Source organism: Gracilinanus agilis, chromosome 1 (assembly GCF_016433145.1).
Source record: "Gracilinanus agilis isolate LMUSP501 chromosome 1, AgileGrace, whole genome shotgun sequence".
NCBI classification, from domain to species: Eukaryota; Metazoa; Chordata; class Mammalia; order Didelphimorphia; family Didelphidae; genus Gracilinanus; species Gracilinanus agilis.
The window spans coordinates 693,640,746-693,661,747 of record NC_058130.1 but is presented as its reverse complement, the minus strand read 5'-3'; the positions used below and the strand labels follow the sequence as shown (position 1 = coordinate 693,661,747).

At 41.3% G+C, this 21,002-nt stretch overlaps 1 protein-coding gene across 1 annotated transcript in view; it reads left to right on the top strand.

The window, feature by feature from the left end:
• KCNK9 (potassium two pore domain channel subfamily K member 9) overlaps nt 1-20,784 on the top strand; it is a 173,884-nt gene extending 153,100 nt beyond the window's left edge. Inside the window, exon 2 of the mRNA XM_044658296.1 lies at nt 19,943-20,784. Coding sequence (XP_044514231.1) covers nt 19,943-20,784 — 842 coding nt within the window. The remainder of the gene's footprint in view (nt 1-19,942) is intronic.
• The last annotated feature ends 218 nt before the right edge of the window (nt 20,785-21,002 follow it).

Sequence of the window (21,002 nt, the reverse complement as noted above, 5' to 3'; positions counted from 1 at the left end):
AGTCTTCAGATTTTAATATTTGCATTTTGTTGGGTGGGAATTGGTCCTCTATCAGTTCATGAAATATAGTGATCCTTAGATGTATTATGTCACCAGATCATGATTTTTCTAGATATTCTTTTAGGAATGAAGGATTGTGATTGTAATTATTATTGCTAATATTTTCTCTCAGTTGAAAAGAGTATTTAAATGGAACTTTAAGTAATAGCTCAGTTTTGGACATGTTGAGTTTGAAATGTTCATGGGATATGGAGATGGAGTCTTTCCTTAGGCAGTGGGATATGTAGGTCTGAAATTCTAAATTATCAGTGTTGGAAGCAAGGATCTGGGAGCCATACAGATAACAGTGGAAGCTATGGAACTAAATGCTATTGCAAGAAGAAAGACTATAGAAAGAGAAGAGATGAAGAACAGATACAAAACCTTGATGAATGGACCATGGGGAATTTGGAAAAGGATAGGGAGTCAATAAATTAGACACAAGAATGGTTATAGGGATAGGAGAAGAACCAGGAGAATGTAGTGTCTCTGAAGTTGATAGTAGAGTGCCTAGATAGTCATGAATAGTATCAAGCTTCAGAGAGATGAAGAAAAATAAAGATTGACTCATTGGATTTGGGTGTTAGGCCATGCTAATCTTAGGATCATTGTTTTTTAAAACTAGGAGGGAACTCAGAGACCATGTAGGGCTAAGAAAGGCCACAATCTCTTAATTTTACAGATGAAGAAACTGAGGCAACTCTAATCTTCTAAACTCTAATCTTTTGACACAAATTGAAATAGAGTCTATGTTCTTTCAGCTCTAACATCCTGTATTCCAAAGTCTCTTCCAGTCTAATATTCAGTGTTCTCAGATCCCTTCCAATTTTAATATCCTATATATACTAAGATCCCATCCAGTTTAACATTCTGTCTTTGAATAGTCAGGATTCTAATGACTCTTCCATTTCTAGCAGTCTGTGTTTTAAGGATTCTACAGTTTTAACATTCTAGATTCTAATCTAACATTCTATGTTCTTTCTTGTTCTAACATTCAGTGTTTTAAAGTCTCTTCCATCTTGGCATTCAAATACCCAGTGAAAAATTCACTTGAAAATTCCTCAGTCATGCTGAGTACAAGCTCAGAACTCTTTTAGACAAAGCCTTTTCTTTTGGGATCCCTAGAACTCAATAGAAATGATTGGTTTTTTATCACCCAGCATATACTCCTGCATCCCTGCATCCCCAACCCCCCTCAAAGGCAGGCTCTATTAATTTGCTTTATTTTGTTAACCAGCTGAAAAGGAGAGATGACTGAATCCTCTTCTTTGAAAATTGTCTCCCAGGACAGATCGAATAGACACATTAGGCACATTAAAGGAGTCATCAAATATCAGGCCAAATGGCTCGGTGTAATATTTTCCAGCTGTCACTAGCCTCAGGGAGACTTAGTCAATTGACTTAAGACTACAGGCAGCACTAGAAGGCACAGAGGAGGTAAAAGCTCTCTTCTTTCTTCCTACCCATTCTGCGAGTTTGAGGCCCATCTCTTCCAGGAAGTTCCTTCTCCCACCCCTCACCCCCTCCACTATGGTTCTCATGGAGCTCTCCATTTCCTGAACTCCTTTAGTACTGCAAATCTTAGACAACATCCCTTGTAGCCCTCCCCATCCACTTCTGCCTTTTGACATCCTATTGGTCCTTCAAGATTTAGCTCAAATGATTTCCTTTTTATGAAGCCTTCTTGACCCTTATAATCCCAAGCTAGACATAGTTCCTAGCTTTTCTGATCTCATAGTATTTAAGGCTTTCTAAACCTTTTACACCTTGTTTCTCCCCATTTTCTTCCCACTTAAAAATCTAACAGCATTGGCCTACTTGCTGTGCTAAAGGCATGACATTCTAACTAGACTTGAGTCAGTCAATATTTAATAGATGATCAACTTTCTCTCTAAAAGTCAAGAAGAAAAAGAACTATGAGGAAATGGGTCCAAGGCATACTTCCTAGAAATGGGAACTTGACACAGCATTTGAAGACTACTTGCTCTGACCCAAGATGGTGAAAAGAGGAAGCTGGGAGATACAAGATGTGGTAGAGGAGAGAGAACTGACCTGTGTAACTAACTCTGTGTATTTGTCATGGCTGTCACTCAGTCCTGGGATGCTACCTCTTTTCATTCCAAATCATTGTTTCTTTGGCTTACTTTTATATTCAGCTCAACTCTCATCTTCTAGAATACTTCTTTCCTGCCTACATGCTAATCCCTTCCAAGTGGACCTTCTATTTATGCTGTGTGGATCTTGAATGTGCATAGTTATTTCTTGTGCCACCTCCCCTGTTAGAATATGAACTCCCTGAGGAAAGGGACCACATTTTTTTGTCTTTGCTTTACTCTTAGCACAATGCCTGGCACATAGAATGTACTTAATAAATGCTTGATGACTGAATGACTCTCTCAGGTAGAGTTTAGTTAGACAAGATATGTCAAGTGAGAAAAGACATATAAATGTCATGTCTTTAAAAATCCTTTTGGGGTTGGATTGGATTGATGGAGAAACTACAAAGTTTATTAAGTACCTACTATGTACTAGTCATGAGAAACAAACCAAAATAATTGAGGCAGGGGAGTGGTTAACTCTCCTCCTCCTTGTCTTGTATCTCCCAGATTCCTCTTTTCACCATCCTGGGGTAGACCACTTAGTCTTCAAATACTGTATCTACTTCCCAATTCTGTGCCTTGGACCCATTTCCTCATTTTTTCCCCTTGTTGACTCATAGAGGGAAAGTTGGCCATCTCTGAAATACTGATTGACTCTTGTTATAAAAAAAAAAGAACAGGGTGTCTTTATACTACTAATACTAGTTATTATAGATGTTATTAATCTGGGAAGCTGTGGCTGGTGCAGGGACCTGCCACTCAGCTGGATATTATAATAACTGCCCTTCTTTATAACAGTGCCCAGGCAGGATCCCTAAAAGTCAATGGATGGGTAACCCTTTCAGGTCCCACCTGGGGTTGATTGATTATTAGTACTGGGCTATATAATGTTCATCTGACTGTGTTGCTTCCTCCCCAGAGTTGTGATGGAATAACTACTCCAGGAAGGTACTTAATAAATTTATGTTGTTAATAAGGGAAAGGAAAGATCGGGGATGGACTGGGGGTGGGAGACCCTGTCACTAAATCTATGATACTAATCCCTCAGGATTGTAGGCTGTTCAGTAATGCTGGAGCTTTCGTTCTTCACCTCCTCTGGCTTAGCCTGGCCACAGCCAAACCAGAGCAAGCAATCTGTTTGGTTGACACAGATATTGATAGTCTCTCTTAGCTTCTTACTGCCAGTTGTTATGCCAATTCTACAGCCTTCAGGAAATACCACCGTTACCACCCTCTGTTTCTTCTCCTGCCCACTTCCTGGGCCCCTCCCCCTTCCCCGGGCCCGGGATACCTAAATATCTAGAGATGGTTTAGATGCCTAAATATCTAGGGAGAATTCAGATAGAAACAGAGGATCCACGGTCAGACCCACAGGTCAATCAATGTCCAAGATCAGATTGGTGTTTAGGCAAAGGTTTCAGGACAGGGCTCTTAAACCAAAAGCCAAGGCAAAAAGCAAAGCCAAAGCCAAAAGCCCAAAAGGGGTCTCTCTCAGAGGTCTGTCAGGGTATTTATATCCTTTGGCCTATTGCCTTTCCTCTTGTCCTCAAGGCCTCCGGAAACATTCCGATGTCTCCAACTGCCTTCACCTGTCAATCAAGGTGAGGCTCTCCCCAGAGTTTGATTATGATGCTCTGGAAGTGAAAGGCAGAAACTTGATAGTTCAGAAATGGGGATGGTGTGGTGTAAGTTGAATAGTCCTGAGGAAGGGTTGGCACTTGAATCGTGCTCCAAAGTAGGTTGTAACAGGACTAAGCCCTCCCCATTCAAGAGAAGGAAAGGAGGGGATAGCAAGTGTACCTGAAGTTTACACCAACAATTCCTTTTCCCTCCCCTCACTTTCCTGTTCCCCAGTGCCTGAAACACAGGCAAAGACCTTGCTTCCATTTTCACAAGTGAGGAAGCCAGAATAAGAAAAGGCTTCTGACTCCACAGATTGAATTCATTCATTCATTCACCCAACATTTATTATTTTTTTAAACCCTTGGCCTCTGTCTTAGAATTGATACAAGTATTGATTCCAAGGCAGAAGAGTGGTAAGAATTAGGCAAATGGGGTTAAGTGACTTGCCCAGGGTCACACCACTAGGAAGCATCTGAGGCCATATTTGAAGAAGGACCTCCTGTCTTCAGGTCTGGTTCTCTCTCTGCTTGATCACCTAGCCGCCCCCATCCAACAGTTATTAAGCTCCTCTTGCTTTTTCTGTATTCTAATACTCATGAGTGAGACATAGCTCAGTAGTCATTCACATTTATATTGAGCTTATGTTACAAAGCATTTTACACACTAGTTCACTTGATTCATACAACATTCTGTGAGGTTATTGTGAGCATTGTTCTTATGTGAAAAAATTGAAGCTCAAAGAGGCTAATTTGCCCAAAGTCATAAACATCTTCTGACTTCAATGAACATTTCCTTTTTCTCTTTACTATTGTTGCTTGTCCATTTTCAAAGAGGACCAGTGACATCATATGGTGATATCTTGACATGAATTGGGTTTAAGGGAGGCAGAGTTGCACAAAGTCAGCAGCCTTACTCTTTCTTCCTGTCATCTAAGTCCAGAGGCAAGATCTCCAGATATCTGATAAAGACTGCTTAGTTGATAAGAAGTAAGGACACCAAAGATCTTTTAGCTCATGCTTCTAGCTCTTTCTCTAGGAGCATGGAGTTTATTATATATATTTCAAGACTCATTTCAAACAAAAGAACCCCCCTGAAACTTTGCAGATATGCAGAAATTACAAATTATGTCATATCAAAACACAAAAGGTCTCACTGGCTTCAGAATACAACAAGGCCAAGGCTGAATTTTGACTGGGTTCTTATCAGAAAGCCAAGTTGGGGAATATTTTCTCAGGGTTGAATTGCACCAGCTAAGGTTTTGGCCTTGGCTGTACCAGGCAGCTGCATTCCTGGCCAAAGGGTAAGAGTGTTAACCTCTTAAATGCTAGTTAGCTAGGAACTTAAAGCTTTTCAATAAGGCCACAATACTTTTCAACAAGAAATCACAAGGATCACAAAAGGGGTCAAAAGAGGAGTCTCAGCTTTTTATCTATTCTCTTATTGGCTTCCCACATATTTCCCCCTTTTCTTTAAGTTAAAATGATTTATTACACAGGAAAACTTTTAATAATGAAAGGAGTCATCAATTAGTTATAATCATCAGCTGTAGCTGGATCTGATAGGATTTACAGATTAAACTGTTTATTTATGGCTCTCTATAGCAAGTCAAAAGTCAGGATGACTGGTGAAAGCTTGGGATGCAGTGGCTGACCTTGGCATCTTTGGTGGCTGACCAAGTTCTACATGCTCCACAGTGCCTGTTTCAGCCACCTTAATGACTATTGAAACAAATTGTCCTCAACCACCCATTCCACCATTCACACACTCATGCTAGACAAATTGATGGTCCATTGTTTACCCTCAATCTAGTTTAACCCATCTGCTGAGATGGTTTACTGGAGTGTGGCCACTGTGCATGTACTATAACTTCTTGGGATTACAGGTGAGAGTCGAGTGCCAGGTGGACACCAAAGGTGGATAAGTGGCCCTGGAAAGCTCTCACACCAGAGGTGCTAGACCCACACACTTTACTACAGTGCCTCTCAAACTAGATTATAAATTCCCTGAGGCCAAAACTTTATTCTTTCTTCTGTAATGTAGAATGTCAAGCAGTGGCCAGGATTCATTTTTTCCCATTAAATTAAATTCTGTAAACATTTATTAAGTGTCTACTCCTTGTAGGGCCTGTGTAAAGTTCTGCGAATACAAATAAGAAAAAGACAATCCCTGTCCTCAAGGAATTTACAATCTAATGGGGGAAGACAACTTACAAAGGAACCTGAAAAGCAGAGGTATAGGCACAGGGTGGGGGTACCTGGAAATTCAGGTGATTCAGGTTATGTTGGGCAAGGTTTGGAATTCCTTGGAATCAAGTCATGCAGAGCTGCTCATGGAAAATGGACGGTTACCTGGCGCTCATAAACTGTTGCTTGGTTATTTTCAGTCATATCTGAATTTTCTTGGTGAAGACACTGAAGTGCTTTGCCACTTTCTTCTCCAGCTCATTTTACAGAGGAGGAAACTGAGGCAAATAGGGTAATGTGACTTGCCCAGGATTACATAGCTTGTAAGTATCTGAGGCCAGATTTGAACTCAGGAAGATATCTTCCTGACCCCAGGCTCAGCACTCTATCCACTGTAACACTTACTTGCCCTTTTGTACAGGTGAGGAAACCGAGGTCCAGAGATGAGAAGGATCTTATCCAAGGTCACACAGTTAGGTAGTGTCAGAGTTAGGAACAGAAAGAAGTTTGCCTATTTCCCTGCCCTGCTCAATGAATTGATAAAGTTTTTGACGCTAAATTACATCTTCCTTGATGCTACATTGATTTGCTACTGAAACATGGCTACATAATACCACTTGGTGAACAGGAGAATTCATAGGAAAACAGTATCATCTTGGACTTGCATCCAGTAACTGCCAGCTTTCAGCTTTTGACCATTAAGCTTTACTCTTCTGCCCATCGGGAAATTTAGAGATCATCTAGTTCAACTTTGTCATGCAAGGAAACTATTTCTTTTGGTATACTATATCCTCCCAATTACCCAGGCTCGAAACACCATTCATCTTTGGCTCCTCTCCCCCCTTCACTCCTTGTATCCAAACAGTTACTAAATTTTCTTGATTCTTCCTCTCTAATGTGTCTTTCATTCATCCGTGCCTCTCCATTCCCATGACCCTCACTCTAGTCCAGGGTCTTATTACTTTTCATCCAACTATTGTAATAGCCTCTTAACTGGTTCCCCAGCTTCCAGTATCTCTTCCATCTTCAATACATTCTGCCTGCACACTTCCATAATAATCATCCTAATGCACATCATTTTTCCAGTGCGGAAATCTCCAAGTAAGCTCCCACTTGCTTATGAAATAAAATAAAAATTCCTTAGTCTCCCCTAGCAACTCTGCTTACCAAAATCCTTCCCTTCCTTGAAGAGCCAGACCAGGTGTTATTTCCTTCATAAAGCCTTCCTTGATTCTCTCCCTTTCCTCAAGCTACAGTGACCTCTATGTTCTCAAATCTCTCAGGCCATTAGATTGTGGGCTCCTCTAGAAGGGGGACTCTCTATTACCTTTCTTTGTATCCAGAGGGCTCAACATAATACATATTTAATAGTTATTTATACTAAATAATAATAAATGTTTATTGATCTACTGACTAGGTAGTTTAGAACTCTCCTATGATTTTATCCAACAACAACATAAAACAACAGTAAGAATTATAATGACTTTCTGCTTTGTTGATAGACTAAGATTTTTGAAGTTATAGAGGGCTGACTTTTTTCATCTTTGTAGCTCCAGCACTGAGTGCAGAGCCCTGCATATGCTAGATACTTAGTAAGTATTTCCTTATTTTGTTTGTCTCTTCCAGCTCTGACACTATGATTTTACAGTCTGGTCTTTGAGAACAGCATGATAGTAAGGTTCAAGGGAATTCTAAGTCTTTTATGTATAATTATCCCTCAACTTTATATAGCACTTTACAGTTTACAAAGCCTTTTACATATACCATCTCATTTGATCCTCATGGTCACCCTATGAGTGGGCAGGGCAGGGATTATTAGCCTTGTTTGATGGAGGAAGAATGGAAGTGACTCACCTAAAGTCACACAGCATGAAAGAAGGGTTCAAAGGCAGGACAACAATGCCACCTTGCATTGGTTTAGTGCTTTGTGATTTTCAAAGCTCCTTCCAATTATACATTTCATCTGCCAGAGAGTCATGGCATCCCTGAAATGTCATTGATTATTTCTGGGTTCTCAAAACACCCTTGGGGTCGATGGGATGGAATTTCATAACAACTTTTACATCAGAAATGCATATAGAGTTATTTCTGAATTGTTCTATCCTCACAGTCCCATTCTCCACGGGATGGTAGGTTGGTGCCATTTTCTCGATCAGTACAGTTGAATCTAAGTGAAAGGTTAGCATACAAGATGCTTTGGGGATGCATTGTTTATGTTGTATGGGCTTAGGGAAAAGCAGACACAATGTACTGCTCCCCTTAGCTTCTTCCCCTTTGGTCAGGGGTTTGAGAAAGGCACACATGTTTACATTCATATTTAGGAAACTTCCTAGGCATAAGAGTCGTACCCTTTTTGAGCAATTGCTGCTCTTCAGAGTCAGAGGATCTGAGTTCAATTCCTGGCCCTGCCTGTTCTTCTTTTTGTGACAGTGGGTCTGTCTAAGCTGCCTGGGTCTTGGTTTCTAGATCTGTAAAATGACCCCTTATGGCTCTAATTCTATGATCACATGATCGTTATTGCCATGCACTATCCCATACTCTTGTAATGTGACATGGTGTAAAGTTAATGTGCCTACCTCTGGTTCTATTCTTTCTCTTTGCCATTGTGTAGACATTTGGATTCTATAATGCTATTCTCCATTTCTGTTATCCACCAGTTCACACACACAAAAATCAGAGATCAAAGATTAGAAGGATAAATATAGCTTTCCCTGTGTGGAGAACATGCTAATGAATTTGGTAGACCTAGGAATTTGTCTGATTTTATCTGAGCCATTTGTATACCTTGAGATTTTTCCTTCAGACTCTCTTACTGTAGAGGACTGGCTATCAGTTCTATATCTCTGATCCTGTGCTAGACATGCTGGCACACACCTCCAAAATCTGATTAGAATGGTTAAAGCTTGATGGATCTCGAGTCCAGGAGTTCTGAGCTGCAGTGTGGCTTAAGCCAATGGGGTGTCTACACTAATTCTGGTACCAGTATGGTGAGGCCCTGGGAGTGGAGGGATGCTGAAAGGGGGTTAGGGTGCTACACTGGCTGAGGTTAGAAAAATGGAGGTAGTTAAAGCTTATCAGTACTGTGATTACTCATGAATGGGCATGGTATTTCCAGTCTGGGCAAGATGGGGAAACTCAGTCTCAAGAACAAACAAATCTAAAGTTTATGAATTACTGACTAAAAATGATGGGGAGGTTGCATAGAAAACTTTCATTGTTTGCTGCCTTTTAGGGTGACTGCGCCTTCTTCGACACCCCTAGTGGCATGGAATTTCATTGATTACACTGGCAGCAAGAATAGGCAGGATCATGCTAGAGAATAGGAGTCCTCTATGCAAAGAGAGACTATTTAGACTCCCAGCAACAATATGGTATAGTGGAAAGAGCATTCCATTAGGAGTAAGAAGAATAAACTTAAGGAATGACACCCCATTGCCAATTACTGCGGAAACCTGGGTGAATCACTTTATTTCTCTACAACTCAATTTATCTAAAAAAAAAAGTACAATAATATTTGCATCTTTTATCTCAAGTTAATTCAGTTCTCTGAGCCTCACTTTGCCCTTCTTTTAAATGTTTGTGATCCCCCACTAAAACGAATTCTGTCTTCCTTCCCAACCCCATGATTTCTCTTCCTTTCCTTTCTGATTGCCCCCAGCCCCCATTCTAATATATGACATAGGCCTTCCATGGCATAGGTGTTTGAAAATAATTACAAAGATAACTGAATTTAGTCAAGAGAGATGCCTTGCTCCCATTGAGGAATAAATAGGGACCTAAAAATTGGGAAAAGGCACCTGCAGAGGACTCTTTCCTGTTTCTAGTTAGATGGCTATTCCTAACTTACCATCATAACATTAGCTGAGGCTTATGGTATGCTTTAAGCTATATAAAATATTTTATGCACCTTAATTTGATCCTCACAACAGGCCTGGGTGATAGGTAATAATAACAATATTAGCAGTAGTAATAGATATTTCTAAAAGCTTTCATATTTGCACGTCACCTTAGGATCTTTATCTCATTTGAACTTTACGACCACCAGAAAGGAAGGTGCTACAGCTATAACTATCCTTATTTTAAAGATTAGGAAACTCTTCCTCAGAGAAATTACGCGATTCATGATCACATAGCTGGTAACATTAACAACTCGTATTTACATTGCATTTTAAGGTTTGCAAAGCACTTTACAAATATTAGCTCATTTTATCCTTATAACAACCCGGAAAGGTAGAAGGTGCTTTATTATTCCCATTTTACAGAAGAGGAAACTAAGGAAGATAGAGGGTAAATGCTTGGTCCAGGGTCACACAAGTAGTAAGTAGCTAAATCTGAATTTGAATTTAGATCTTCCTGATTCCAGGTCCAGAACTCTATCCAGTGTGCCACCAACTATCTAAGGTATTACAGTTATTGTTCCCATAGTCCAGAGGAGAATCCTGAGGTTAAGTGCCTTGCCTATAGTCACACAGATAGTACAGGATTGGAGCCCAAGTTTTTTTGAGTTTTAAGTCCAGCACCCTATCCGCTACGCCAAGAGAAAAAGAAGCGATGCTTTGAATACTAGAAAACATCATTTGATGTATAAGCAAATTTTTACAAATACTCAATTACATTGAGGAGTACCGTGACTTCTATGGACACCAGGGTGCACTATTCACTGCTAACCATATATAGTCTTTCCCTGGATTTCAGCAGAAGGCTCTCTCTATTAATACCTGTCTCCTAATACCCTTGTGCCCAAGAAGAAGGCATTCTCCAGTTCCAAATAACTCACACCAGTCTTCTTTTGATGTGCTTAAGTAAGTAGCTTGAGGATGCTTGCCTCCGATGTTTCCATGGACTCGAGTCCTTTTCAGGGATACCGAAGTAGAGGAGGATATACAGATTCGAGTCCTTCTAAAGAGAAGGAAGAGAAGACTGACAAAAGTGGGACTCAGGGCTTCCTGGTTCCAAATGTTAACTCCCATTTCATAGAAGAAAATGAGGCTGATTGAAGTAAACAAGACAGCTATGTGGTTCAGTGGGTGGAATTTTAGGATTGAAGTTCAAATTTGGCCTCAGACAACTATTAGCTGGTCCTGGGCAACTCAGCTTGCCTTAGTTTCCTCATCTGTAAAATGGAGATAATAATGGCACTTAAATCTCAGGGTTGTTGTGGAGATTAAATAAGATAATATTTATAAAGTACTTTGTGCCATTTCAATGCTAGCTATTATTAAACTAACTTCACATAGCTCATTGAATGATGAGGGCAAAATTTGAAGCTATAATCCCAATCATATGTCCAAATCTCTTTCTCCTTTGCCACATTGATGATGTTAAGAAACAACATTATTGGGGGAAGCTAGGTGGCTCAGTGGACAGAGAGCCAGACCTGAAGATGGGAGGTCCTGGATTCAAATCAGCTATGTGGATCAGTGAATAGAGCTTTAGTATTGACGTTCAAATCTGGCTTCAGACACGTCCTAGCTGTGGGACCCTGGACACATATGTCACTTAACTCCCACTGCCTAGCTCTTACCGCCCTTTTGCCTTAGAACTAATACATAGTATTGATTCTAAGAAGTAAGATATGAGTAAAAAAAAAGTCATCATTGAAAATGATCCAAACCTGATTTTAAAAGAACATCATCATAGGATCTTAGAGCTAAAGCAACGTTTGAAGTCATTAACTTTTATCTGAATCAGGAATCCCTTCTACAACATCCCTTCCAAGTGATTACCCAATCTCTGATTATTATCATTACTCTTCTTATAGTATTAATTTGAATTTACTCTTTTTTAGAACTTAGAGATCACAACAAAAGAAACTGAAGCTTAGAGAAATCAAATCATTTCCCAAGGTCTCCCGGTATGCTAGAGGCAGCCTAGAGCTCCTTCCATGACTGTTCTGCCAACTCTTCATCCTTTTCATTGACAGGGAAGTCAGCAGTCCTCATGAGGCAACCCATTTCAGAAGAGTCGCATGGGAAAAAAAAAAACGGATGGGATGTTTGTAAATAACCTTGTGAGATAGTGAATTCCCCCATCACTGGAATTATTCAAGCAGAGAAAATAATTGGACCATCTCCCTGCATACACCCTCGCTCTTCTCCCACAAACAGCCTGAAAAGTTCTCCTCCTGAGATTGGTAGTGAAATGATGTTTCCCGGGGAGAGATTATACTGATCTAGTTCATTCTGCCTATTAGGGAAAAAAAAACCTCCAAACTGTTGTGATTTGAATCCAATCATACATAGGATGGGTTGAAAATGATGTTAAGAAAAGTTGAAGGGCCAAGGGAGCTCCTGTTATTTTGGTGATTCATATTGAAAAGAAAGTGAGATAATAGAGGAAAAAAAGCACTTAGGACGTCATAATGCTATATATAATGTGCCAGGGGCTATTATTCATACTGACATAATAATTATCGACATCATCATTATCTTGCTCATCACTGGACCCTTTCCCTTGAGCCCAGATTCCTTTCCCCTATCTAGGCCATACAGCTGACCTCAGACCCAGATGACTTCCCCTTTGCCCACCTTCACCCGGAGAGCCTTATTCAGGCAAGAACCCCTATAACCTTTCCCCTCCAGGCCCCCGACTCCTCTGCATCTGTCCTGCCCCTCCAAAACTGCTGATGAAATCGATTTGGTATTCTGGTAGATTCTGACATCAGGAGAACAAAAATCTAATCATTCTGGTAGAGAAAGGATGCAGGGTGGATAGTCAATAAACATTTATTGTCTGCTATGTGCCAGGCACTGTGCTAGGCACTCGAGACATGGCAAGAGAGAGTCCCTGCCTCTTAAAGAACCCGATCTAATGGGGGAGATGACATGTGAACAATTATATACCAATAAGTTATATACAGGATATATTGGGGATAATCTCAAAGGGAGGATACGCACATTAAGGGGGATTAGAAAAGACTACTTGGAGAAAAAGAGGAATTTAAAATGAGACTTAAAGGAAGTCAGGGAATCTGGGAGGTGGAGATGAGAAAGGAGAGTATTCCAGGCATGGGAGGCAACCAGTGAAAATGTCCAGTCAGGAGATGGAGTGCCTTGTTCAAGGAGCAGCAAGGACGTTACTAGAGTAACACATCAGTAAAATGAAAGAGTTGGACTGGAAAGAGTGACTTTGCAGTGAAAAGTCTGAAGTTCAAATTCTAGCTTTGCCCCTTACAACCTATGTGACCTTAAGCAAGTCATTTCTCTGGGACTTAGTTTCCTTGTTTATTAAAAAAAAAAAAAAAAAAAGGTTTAGACGAGATAATTCGAGGTCTGAATCTGTCATCTTTTGATGACTTGCTCAAGGCCATACAAATAGTCAACTATCAAATCTAGGTTTCAAACCAAAGTCTTCTGATTGCAGATAATAACAACAATAGCGACAATGTAATTTCCTCCTGCTTTATAGTTTGCAGAACCCTTCATCAAGGGTTGCTGTGAAGATTAACTGATGTGTTCTGTGAAGTGAGTACTACGGGTATCCTCCTTTTGCTGAGGAGGGCATGGAGGCTCAGAGAAGTCAAGTCATTTGCCTGTTGTTCCACAGCAAGACATCATTCTCTTTCCATTATGCCACATTCATTGCCTCTACAGATTACAGAAATGCAGTTATGGAAGGCTGTTCAAACTGTTATAAGGCTGTGCTCAGAATCACTGAGGGGTCTCCCTGCCACAGGGAGGCAGGAGGAGAGCTAGTTGGCTTTTCAAAGAAATTGTTCCTCATGGGAATCTCTGAACACCCTTCACCCTGTGTACAGAATGAGGATAGAGTAAAGGAACCCAGAAAACTCAGGAATTCCTAGAACTAAGGTTTCTGAATTAAAGTATTACAGCAAAAGTGGGGCTCTTTCTATTTGTGCTCTGGGTAAAAACCTGGACAGAGAGTGTGGGGGGGGGGAATGCAATGTATGGGAAATATAGGGAGTTCCAAAAGTCTTCATGAAGTCTTAAATCACTAAAACTTTAAATTGAATGAAAATTCTTGGAGTAAGGTGAAAATATAAGATGGAGGACAAACAAGGGGTATACATTGAAGCTACTGAGGTTTAAAACTGCACTTAGATTTTTGGCATGTCCTAGTACTAGTAATTCAGAAAATAGTAATTGAACGACAAAGGCAAAATGTGAAACTGTTATTATTAACTGCAATATACCTTAGTTTCCCCATCTGTAAAATGGGGTTGTGACTTGCCCTTAGTCACCCAGCTAGTAAGTATCAGAGGATGTGAACTTGGGCCTATCTTATCTTTAGTCAAACCTTCTGCTAAGTAGTTCACTCCAATTGGAGCAGAAAGGCAGTGGGATGGTTCATTAAAGTTGATTAAATGGCATATATTTGACCCTCTCGAAAAGAAGAAGGGGGCAGCTAGATGGATCAGTGGATAGAACAGTATGCCTGGAATTGGAAGGACTTGGATTCAAATCTGACCTCAGACTCTGCCTAGCTGGGTGACCCTGGGCAAGTCACTTAACCTTATTTGCTTATTTCTTTATTCCAGTCCATCTTTTACTCAATTGGCAAAGTGATCTCTGTAAAGCACAGGTCTGATCATGCAATCCCTCTATTCAGTTAACTCCAGTGGCTCCCTATTGCCTCCAGTATCAAATACAAAACCTCTTTAGCTTATAAAACCCTCAATAAACTAGCCCTTCCCATCTTTCCAGTCTTCTTGAACCTTAGAGGCCACCATGTACTCTATGATCCAGTGACACTGGCCTTCTTGTTTTGCTTCAGACAAGACATTCTGGCTCCCAGTTCCAAGGGTTTTTATTGGCTGTGTCTGATCCCTGGAACTCTCTTCCTTCTTTATCTCTGCCTCCTAACCTCTCTGGATTCCTTCAAGTTTTAGGTAAAGTCTCACTCTCTTTAAGAAGTCTTTCTGATCTTCCTTAATGTTTGTACCTTCCTTCCATCTGCTGACCACCTCCAGTTTCTCCTGGATGTATCTTGTTAGTATGCAATTAGACTTGAAATGAGCCCTAGGAGAGCAGGGACCGACCAGCCTTGGTGTTTTTCTGTATCCTCAGCAGCCAGGCCAGTGCCTGGCAGATAGGAGGTGCTTAACAAGTGGTGGTTCATGGATGGAGGGCGGAAACAAAGTGCCAGATTTGTGCTGTGCACAATGACACAAAACTGTACGTGTTAACATGATTTTACCCACTTCTATGTCATCTCCTCGTGGAGAATGGGGAATGTGGGACAGTTAGACAACCAAATTCAGCACAGGATGTGGTGATATACGGTGAAAAGCTCCGATTCCCTGTGTGACCCTGAACAAATCACTTCCTTTCTGTGGTCCTTTTTTAAAACAAGTACTTTCCTTACAACAGGTAGGTAATACAAGTCTTATCATCCCTATTTCACAGAAGAGGAAACTGGTTCAGTGACTTACTCAAGGTAGGTAGTACAAGTACTATCAAACTCATTTCAAAGATGAGGAATCTGAGGATTGGTGGCTTGCTCAGTGTTGCACAGGTGTTATGTGTTAGAATCAGGATTTGAACCCACATCTCCAAGAACACACAGCTTGGAAGACTCAGCTCATTTGGATTTAAAGCCAAGCGTTGGTATTAAATCTAGAACTCTTTCTCCTATAACCTACTGCCTCTCACCTTCTGTTTGTCTACATTTAGCATTGGGCTTTGGACATAATAGGCACTCAGCAAATAAATATTTCCCGAATATACGAATTTGTTTGCTTTTAACTTTCTAAAGCGTTCCTGCATCCATTAATCCATATGATGATTTCTCATGGGGGCAAGTACTGTTAAAAGGAAACAGGAGAAAAGGTTGCTGGTCCTAGAGTTAGGAAGGACAGGGGCTGGAGCTGCAATTTCATTGGTATAGGAACTCCCCATTGAGGAAACTCCATCTATTAATGCTGGCCATCTTTCTCTGCAATTAATAGTTTTAGAGAATTGTCTAGCTAGGGCATTGGTCGAGTAAGTGACTTACCTAGGGTCACACTGATAGGATGTGTCAATGTGTGAGAGCTTGAACCCAGGTCTTCCTCCCTTAAAGGGATCTCTAAGCCATGCTGCTTAAAGAGTCACGAAGACCAAGCCAGCCATGTGAAGAAAATCTTCATAGAAGAAGGTAGGACATCTGAAGTCTTCCCAGGATCTCAGCCCTTGAATGGGAAACAGCGGCTTGCTTTAGGTTACTTAAATGGTCAGTGTAACCTGGAGCTCTCTGAGTCTGTCTCTTCAACACCGAAAATAGGGATAACGATGGCTGCAGCTTTGACCTCGAAGGGAAGCTGTAAAGCTCAGATGAGATAATGCTCATAAAAACCTTTGCATCGTGAACTGTTACCCAAAAGGTCAGCCCTTATTATCCCCATTATACGGATTCCACTCAGCTTTGTTGGAGAGACAGGACTTACAAATATGAGGAAAGCCCAATCAGAAAGAAAACCAAACCAAACATGAGAGAAACATAGCATTTCATTCGTTACCAAGTAAGTATCCAATACTCAGAATGAATGAACATCATTACACTCTGAGCAGTAGAACTTGAAGAGATCTTTGAAATCTGACCCAGCTCCCTCATCTTACAAAAGAGACAACTGAGGCTCAAGGAGGTGAATCGATTTGCCAAAATTCACCCAGGTAGTAACTAGCAGTGGTGACTTTTGAACCCAGTGCTGTTGACTCCAAAATCAGGGCCTCTCTTCACTTTTTTTCCTTGCTCTTATCTGAATATATTGAATATATTGATAGATATCTCCCCTAAAAGAAAATCTCTTAGGAAAAAAGTGGAGTGATTTTTTTTTTACCATAAAGTTCTATATGTAAGTTACTGATCACCTCTCACATTTCATATAAGTCAAATTTTAAGACAGGGGGTGGGGAATGGGATTAAAATGTTGGGCTTCGAGGTATTGCAGTGGATAGAGTGCCAGGCCCAGTCAGGAAGACAGAGTTCAAATCTGACCTTGGGTACTTAACTATTTGGCCCCCAGCAAGTCACTTGATTCTGTTTGCCTCAGTTTCCTCATCTGGAAAATGAACCAGAGAAGGAAATGGCAAACCATTCCAGTGTCTTTGTTAAAAATAACAACAACAAAACAAAAAACAAACCCAAGTTGGGTCAGGGAGAGAATGACCAGGAATACAAACACGATATTTGTGTTCTAAACAAACAAATGGTATGTGGTCAGCAGAGAAGGGGAGAGGCCTTAGTCAGTCTAGGAATTGTCGTAGATGCTAATGCTTCCACAGTGTTTTAAATTTTATAGAGTACTTTGCATACATTGCAAAATGAAAGGTCCAGGTCCTCAAATTAATCGATAAACCACCACCACTGTCTTATTGGAGCCTCATAGCAACCCTGCAAAGTAGGTGGTGTGGTTTATTGATTTATTTTCTGGTTTGGGCCTGCATTTTCATCAGTGTGGGGAAATCCCAGAGTAAAAAGTCCTTCTTCCACCAATGCGGGATAGCTTTCAGATGCCTGAAACTCTTCAAAAGTTCCATGAGCCACAGCAGTTGTGGGACTTGGTAGTACACATAGGAGGCAGGGATTAAACCCAATTCTGCCTGATTCTAGGAGGAGCCCTTCATTCTACCGTGGCTCTGACTTATTATCCTCATTTTCTGAGGGTCAGAAATAACTAACAACAATATTATATTATAAATGCTCACAAAATAATGATATAAAACATAATACATTATTATTTCATCAGCATTTATATGGTGCTTTAAGGTTTATAAACAACTGTACCTATGTGATCTCATTTGATTCTTATCATAACTCTGGGAGGTAGGTACTATTACTATACTCATTTTATAGATAAGGAAACTGAGTCTCAGAGGAACTAAGTGATATTCAGAGTCATATAACCAACGTAACTTTGGAGGCAAAATTTGAACTAGGCTTTTCCGAATCCAGTTTCAAATCTAATGCCCTTTCCCCTACACCACCTAGGGCAAGCATCTAAGCTCAGATTTGAACGGAGGTCTTTCTGACTCCAGGGCCAATTTGTTTTCCTTTATTTCTCACTGCCTATCAAGGAAGGAAGACTTCCTGGAGGAGGGTGGGAACTGAGGAGGCCCCTCAAGGTCTCATTCCTTGGGAGTTGAAACATAGATGGTGTTTGGCAGCAGAGGACACTCGGGGAGGAGGATCTCCCTATAGAGATGCAGAGGACATTCCTGATCAGAAAACGTTTGGGTTCTATGGTCTTGGCCCTTCCAGCTCTCTTCATGTGGCATACATGGTGGTCTCCCAAGTCAGTGCACTTGCACTAAGACTTTTGGGATCCTTTTTATAAAGAAGTAAAACCTGTGTCTGAGGATAGAGTGGGAAAACACTCAGACCAGAGTGCTCCTCGCCTAGCAGACACCTTTGGATGCCAAATTTTAGAGTTGTAGGGGACTCCAGAGATGATCTTGTCCAACCTCCTCATTCTGCAAGTAAGTAAAATAAAGCAGAGAGAGGGAAAGTTGTTTATCCGTGGTCACAAGGCTGGTGGCAAAATGGTCACTAGTACTTAGAGCTCCTACATTTCAGGCCGGTGCTATCTCTCTCTGTCCGGTAACCTCTAGTTCCCAGTGAATTCACACACACTCATGTCAATGAATACTTTGTGACCTCAGCCAAGTCATTTGTCCTTTTGGCTTTTATTTTCCCATTTGTACAAGAAGTACAATTTTACAGTGAAATTATATCTTCCAATCTGGTATTAGGACCTTAGAACTTTCAAATCTGGAAGGGGCGCTAAAGGTTCACTGAATCCACCCTGCTCAGTTTACAGATGGGAAGTCTAGAGAGGGAAAGGGCTTTGCCCAAAGTTTCTAGTAGGAAGTCAGGCATCTTACCTCCGTCTCTGCCACTAACTCCCAATCTAGGCTCCCTTAGCTTATGCCAAGCACACAGGAGGATGAACTTGGCATTTTGGGGATGGAACCCCTCCACTGGGGAGAAGAAAATCATTATTTAAGAGGCAGCACATTATGGAAAAGAACAGAGTTTAGAATCCTTGTTTTGTAATCTCAGATCCATTATTGACTCTCTGTGAGATGATGACCAAATTACTTGTCCTTCCAGATGCTTACTTTTTAAAAAATTTAATTTAAATTTATTTATTTAAAATATTTTTCCATGGTTACATGATTCATTTTCTTTCTCTCCCCTCTTCCCTCCCCCCTCCTGGAGCTGACAAGCAATTCCACTGGGTTATACGTGTATTATTGCTCAATACCTATTTCCATATTATTCGTATTTGTAATAGAGTGATCGGATCTTCACTTTTGCCACCTGTAAAATGACAGCGTTGGACTAAATTATATCTTCCAGCTCTAAATTCTATCAACCTTTGATCTCAGCCTCGAGTCAGAAGGAAAAGGGACTGGACCAGGATTTATTTGGTATGGGGAGCTCCTCTGGCACGTAGAGGATGCTTGATACAAATGTACAAATGCTTGTTGATGATTCCCAGGTGAGACGGCCACCTCTCAGGTCTGTAGGCAAGCTTCCTAACCCAGTTAAGTAACTTGCAGAGAAAATGTCGATTTTTATTGGGAGAGAGAAAAGTGACTTGCCCACAGTCACAAAGCAAATATATGCCCATTTTTTTTTCTGGTCCTGATGTTAGTTTTCAGGGAAAAATCTCTTGTGTTTTTGGCTTATAGGAAACTTGCATTTTCCATGCAGAACTAGGCACAAAAAATGTTTATTTCCGATACCACGCTGTTTGTCTCTAGGAGTCGGGAGTCAATTCAAATTTCAGTTCTAGTCCTCACTAGCTAGCCTTAGCCTCTTGGCTTTTCCCTTGAGTGAACCTCAGTTTTCTTCATCCGTAAAAAATGGGAATGATCATCTCTGTGGCCTTTACCTCATGGAGATTTTGTGAAGAATGCCCCCCTTGCTTTAAAGACTCAAACGCTATAGAAATATGAGTTATTACTTGCTGGCTTCAAAAAATAATCGCACATCCTCATTTGTTCCTCTGTCTTCTTTCCTCTCCCTCCCCTCCCCTCCCTTTGCCCCTTCCAGGTTATGGCCACGCAGCCCCTGGTACGGATGCTGGCAAAGCCTTCTGCATGTTCTACGCCGTGCTGGGCATTCCACTGACCCTGGTCATGTTCCAGAGCCTGGGGGAGCGGATGAACACCTTTGTTAAATACTTACTGAAGAGGATTAAGAAGTGCTGTGGCATGAGGAGCACTGAGGTGTCCATGGAGAACATGGTCACCGTGGGCTTCTTCTCCTGCATGGGGACCCTGTGCATTGGGGCCGCCGCCTTCTCCCAGTACGAGGAGTGGAGTTTCTTCCACGCCTATTACTACTGCTTCATTACCTTGACTACCATAGGGTTTGGGGACTACGTGGCCTTGCAGACCAAGGGCGCTCTCCAGAAGAAGCCACTCTACGTGGCCTTCAGTTTCATGTACATCCTGGTGGGGTTGACGGTCATTGGGGCCTTCCTCAACCTGGTCGTCCTCAGGTTCTTGACCATGAACAGCGAGGACGAGCGGCGGGACGCCGAGGAACGGGCCTCGCTGGCGGGCAATCGCAACAGCATGGTCCTCCACATCCAGGAGGAGGCCCAGCACGGCCGGCCGCGGTACAAGGCCGAGGTCACGGACCTCCAATCCGTCTGTTCGTGCATGTGCTACCGATCCCAGGAGTATACCAGCCGGATGGTGTCCCACCAAAATTCCTTCAGCACCAAGCTGAACCCCCAGTACTTTCACTCCATCTCATACAAGATTGAAGAAATTTCTCCAAGCACATTAAAAAACAGCCTTTTCCCATCCCCTGTTAGCTCCATCTCCCCTGGTCTGCACAGCTTTACTGATAACTACAGGCTGATGAGACGGCGGAAGTCCATTTAGGATTTTTTTTTTTTTAAGAAAGAAAAAAAAAAGTCATTTGTCTTCTCTGGCTTTACCTTGCATTGGTCCATCTCTTTTGCCCTCCTTTTTGTTTTTCTGGGGGTTTTTTGTTGTTGTTTTTGTTGTTGTTTTTTTTTTTTACAGGTTTGTCATTTTCTTTCCTGGTCCTTTGTTCTTGCTACCTTTTCTTCCTAACCTCCCAAGAGAGATGGAGTAAG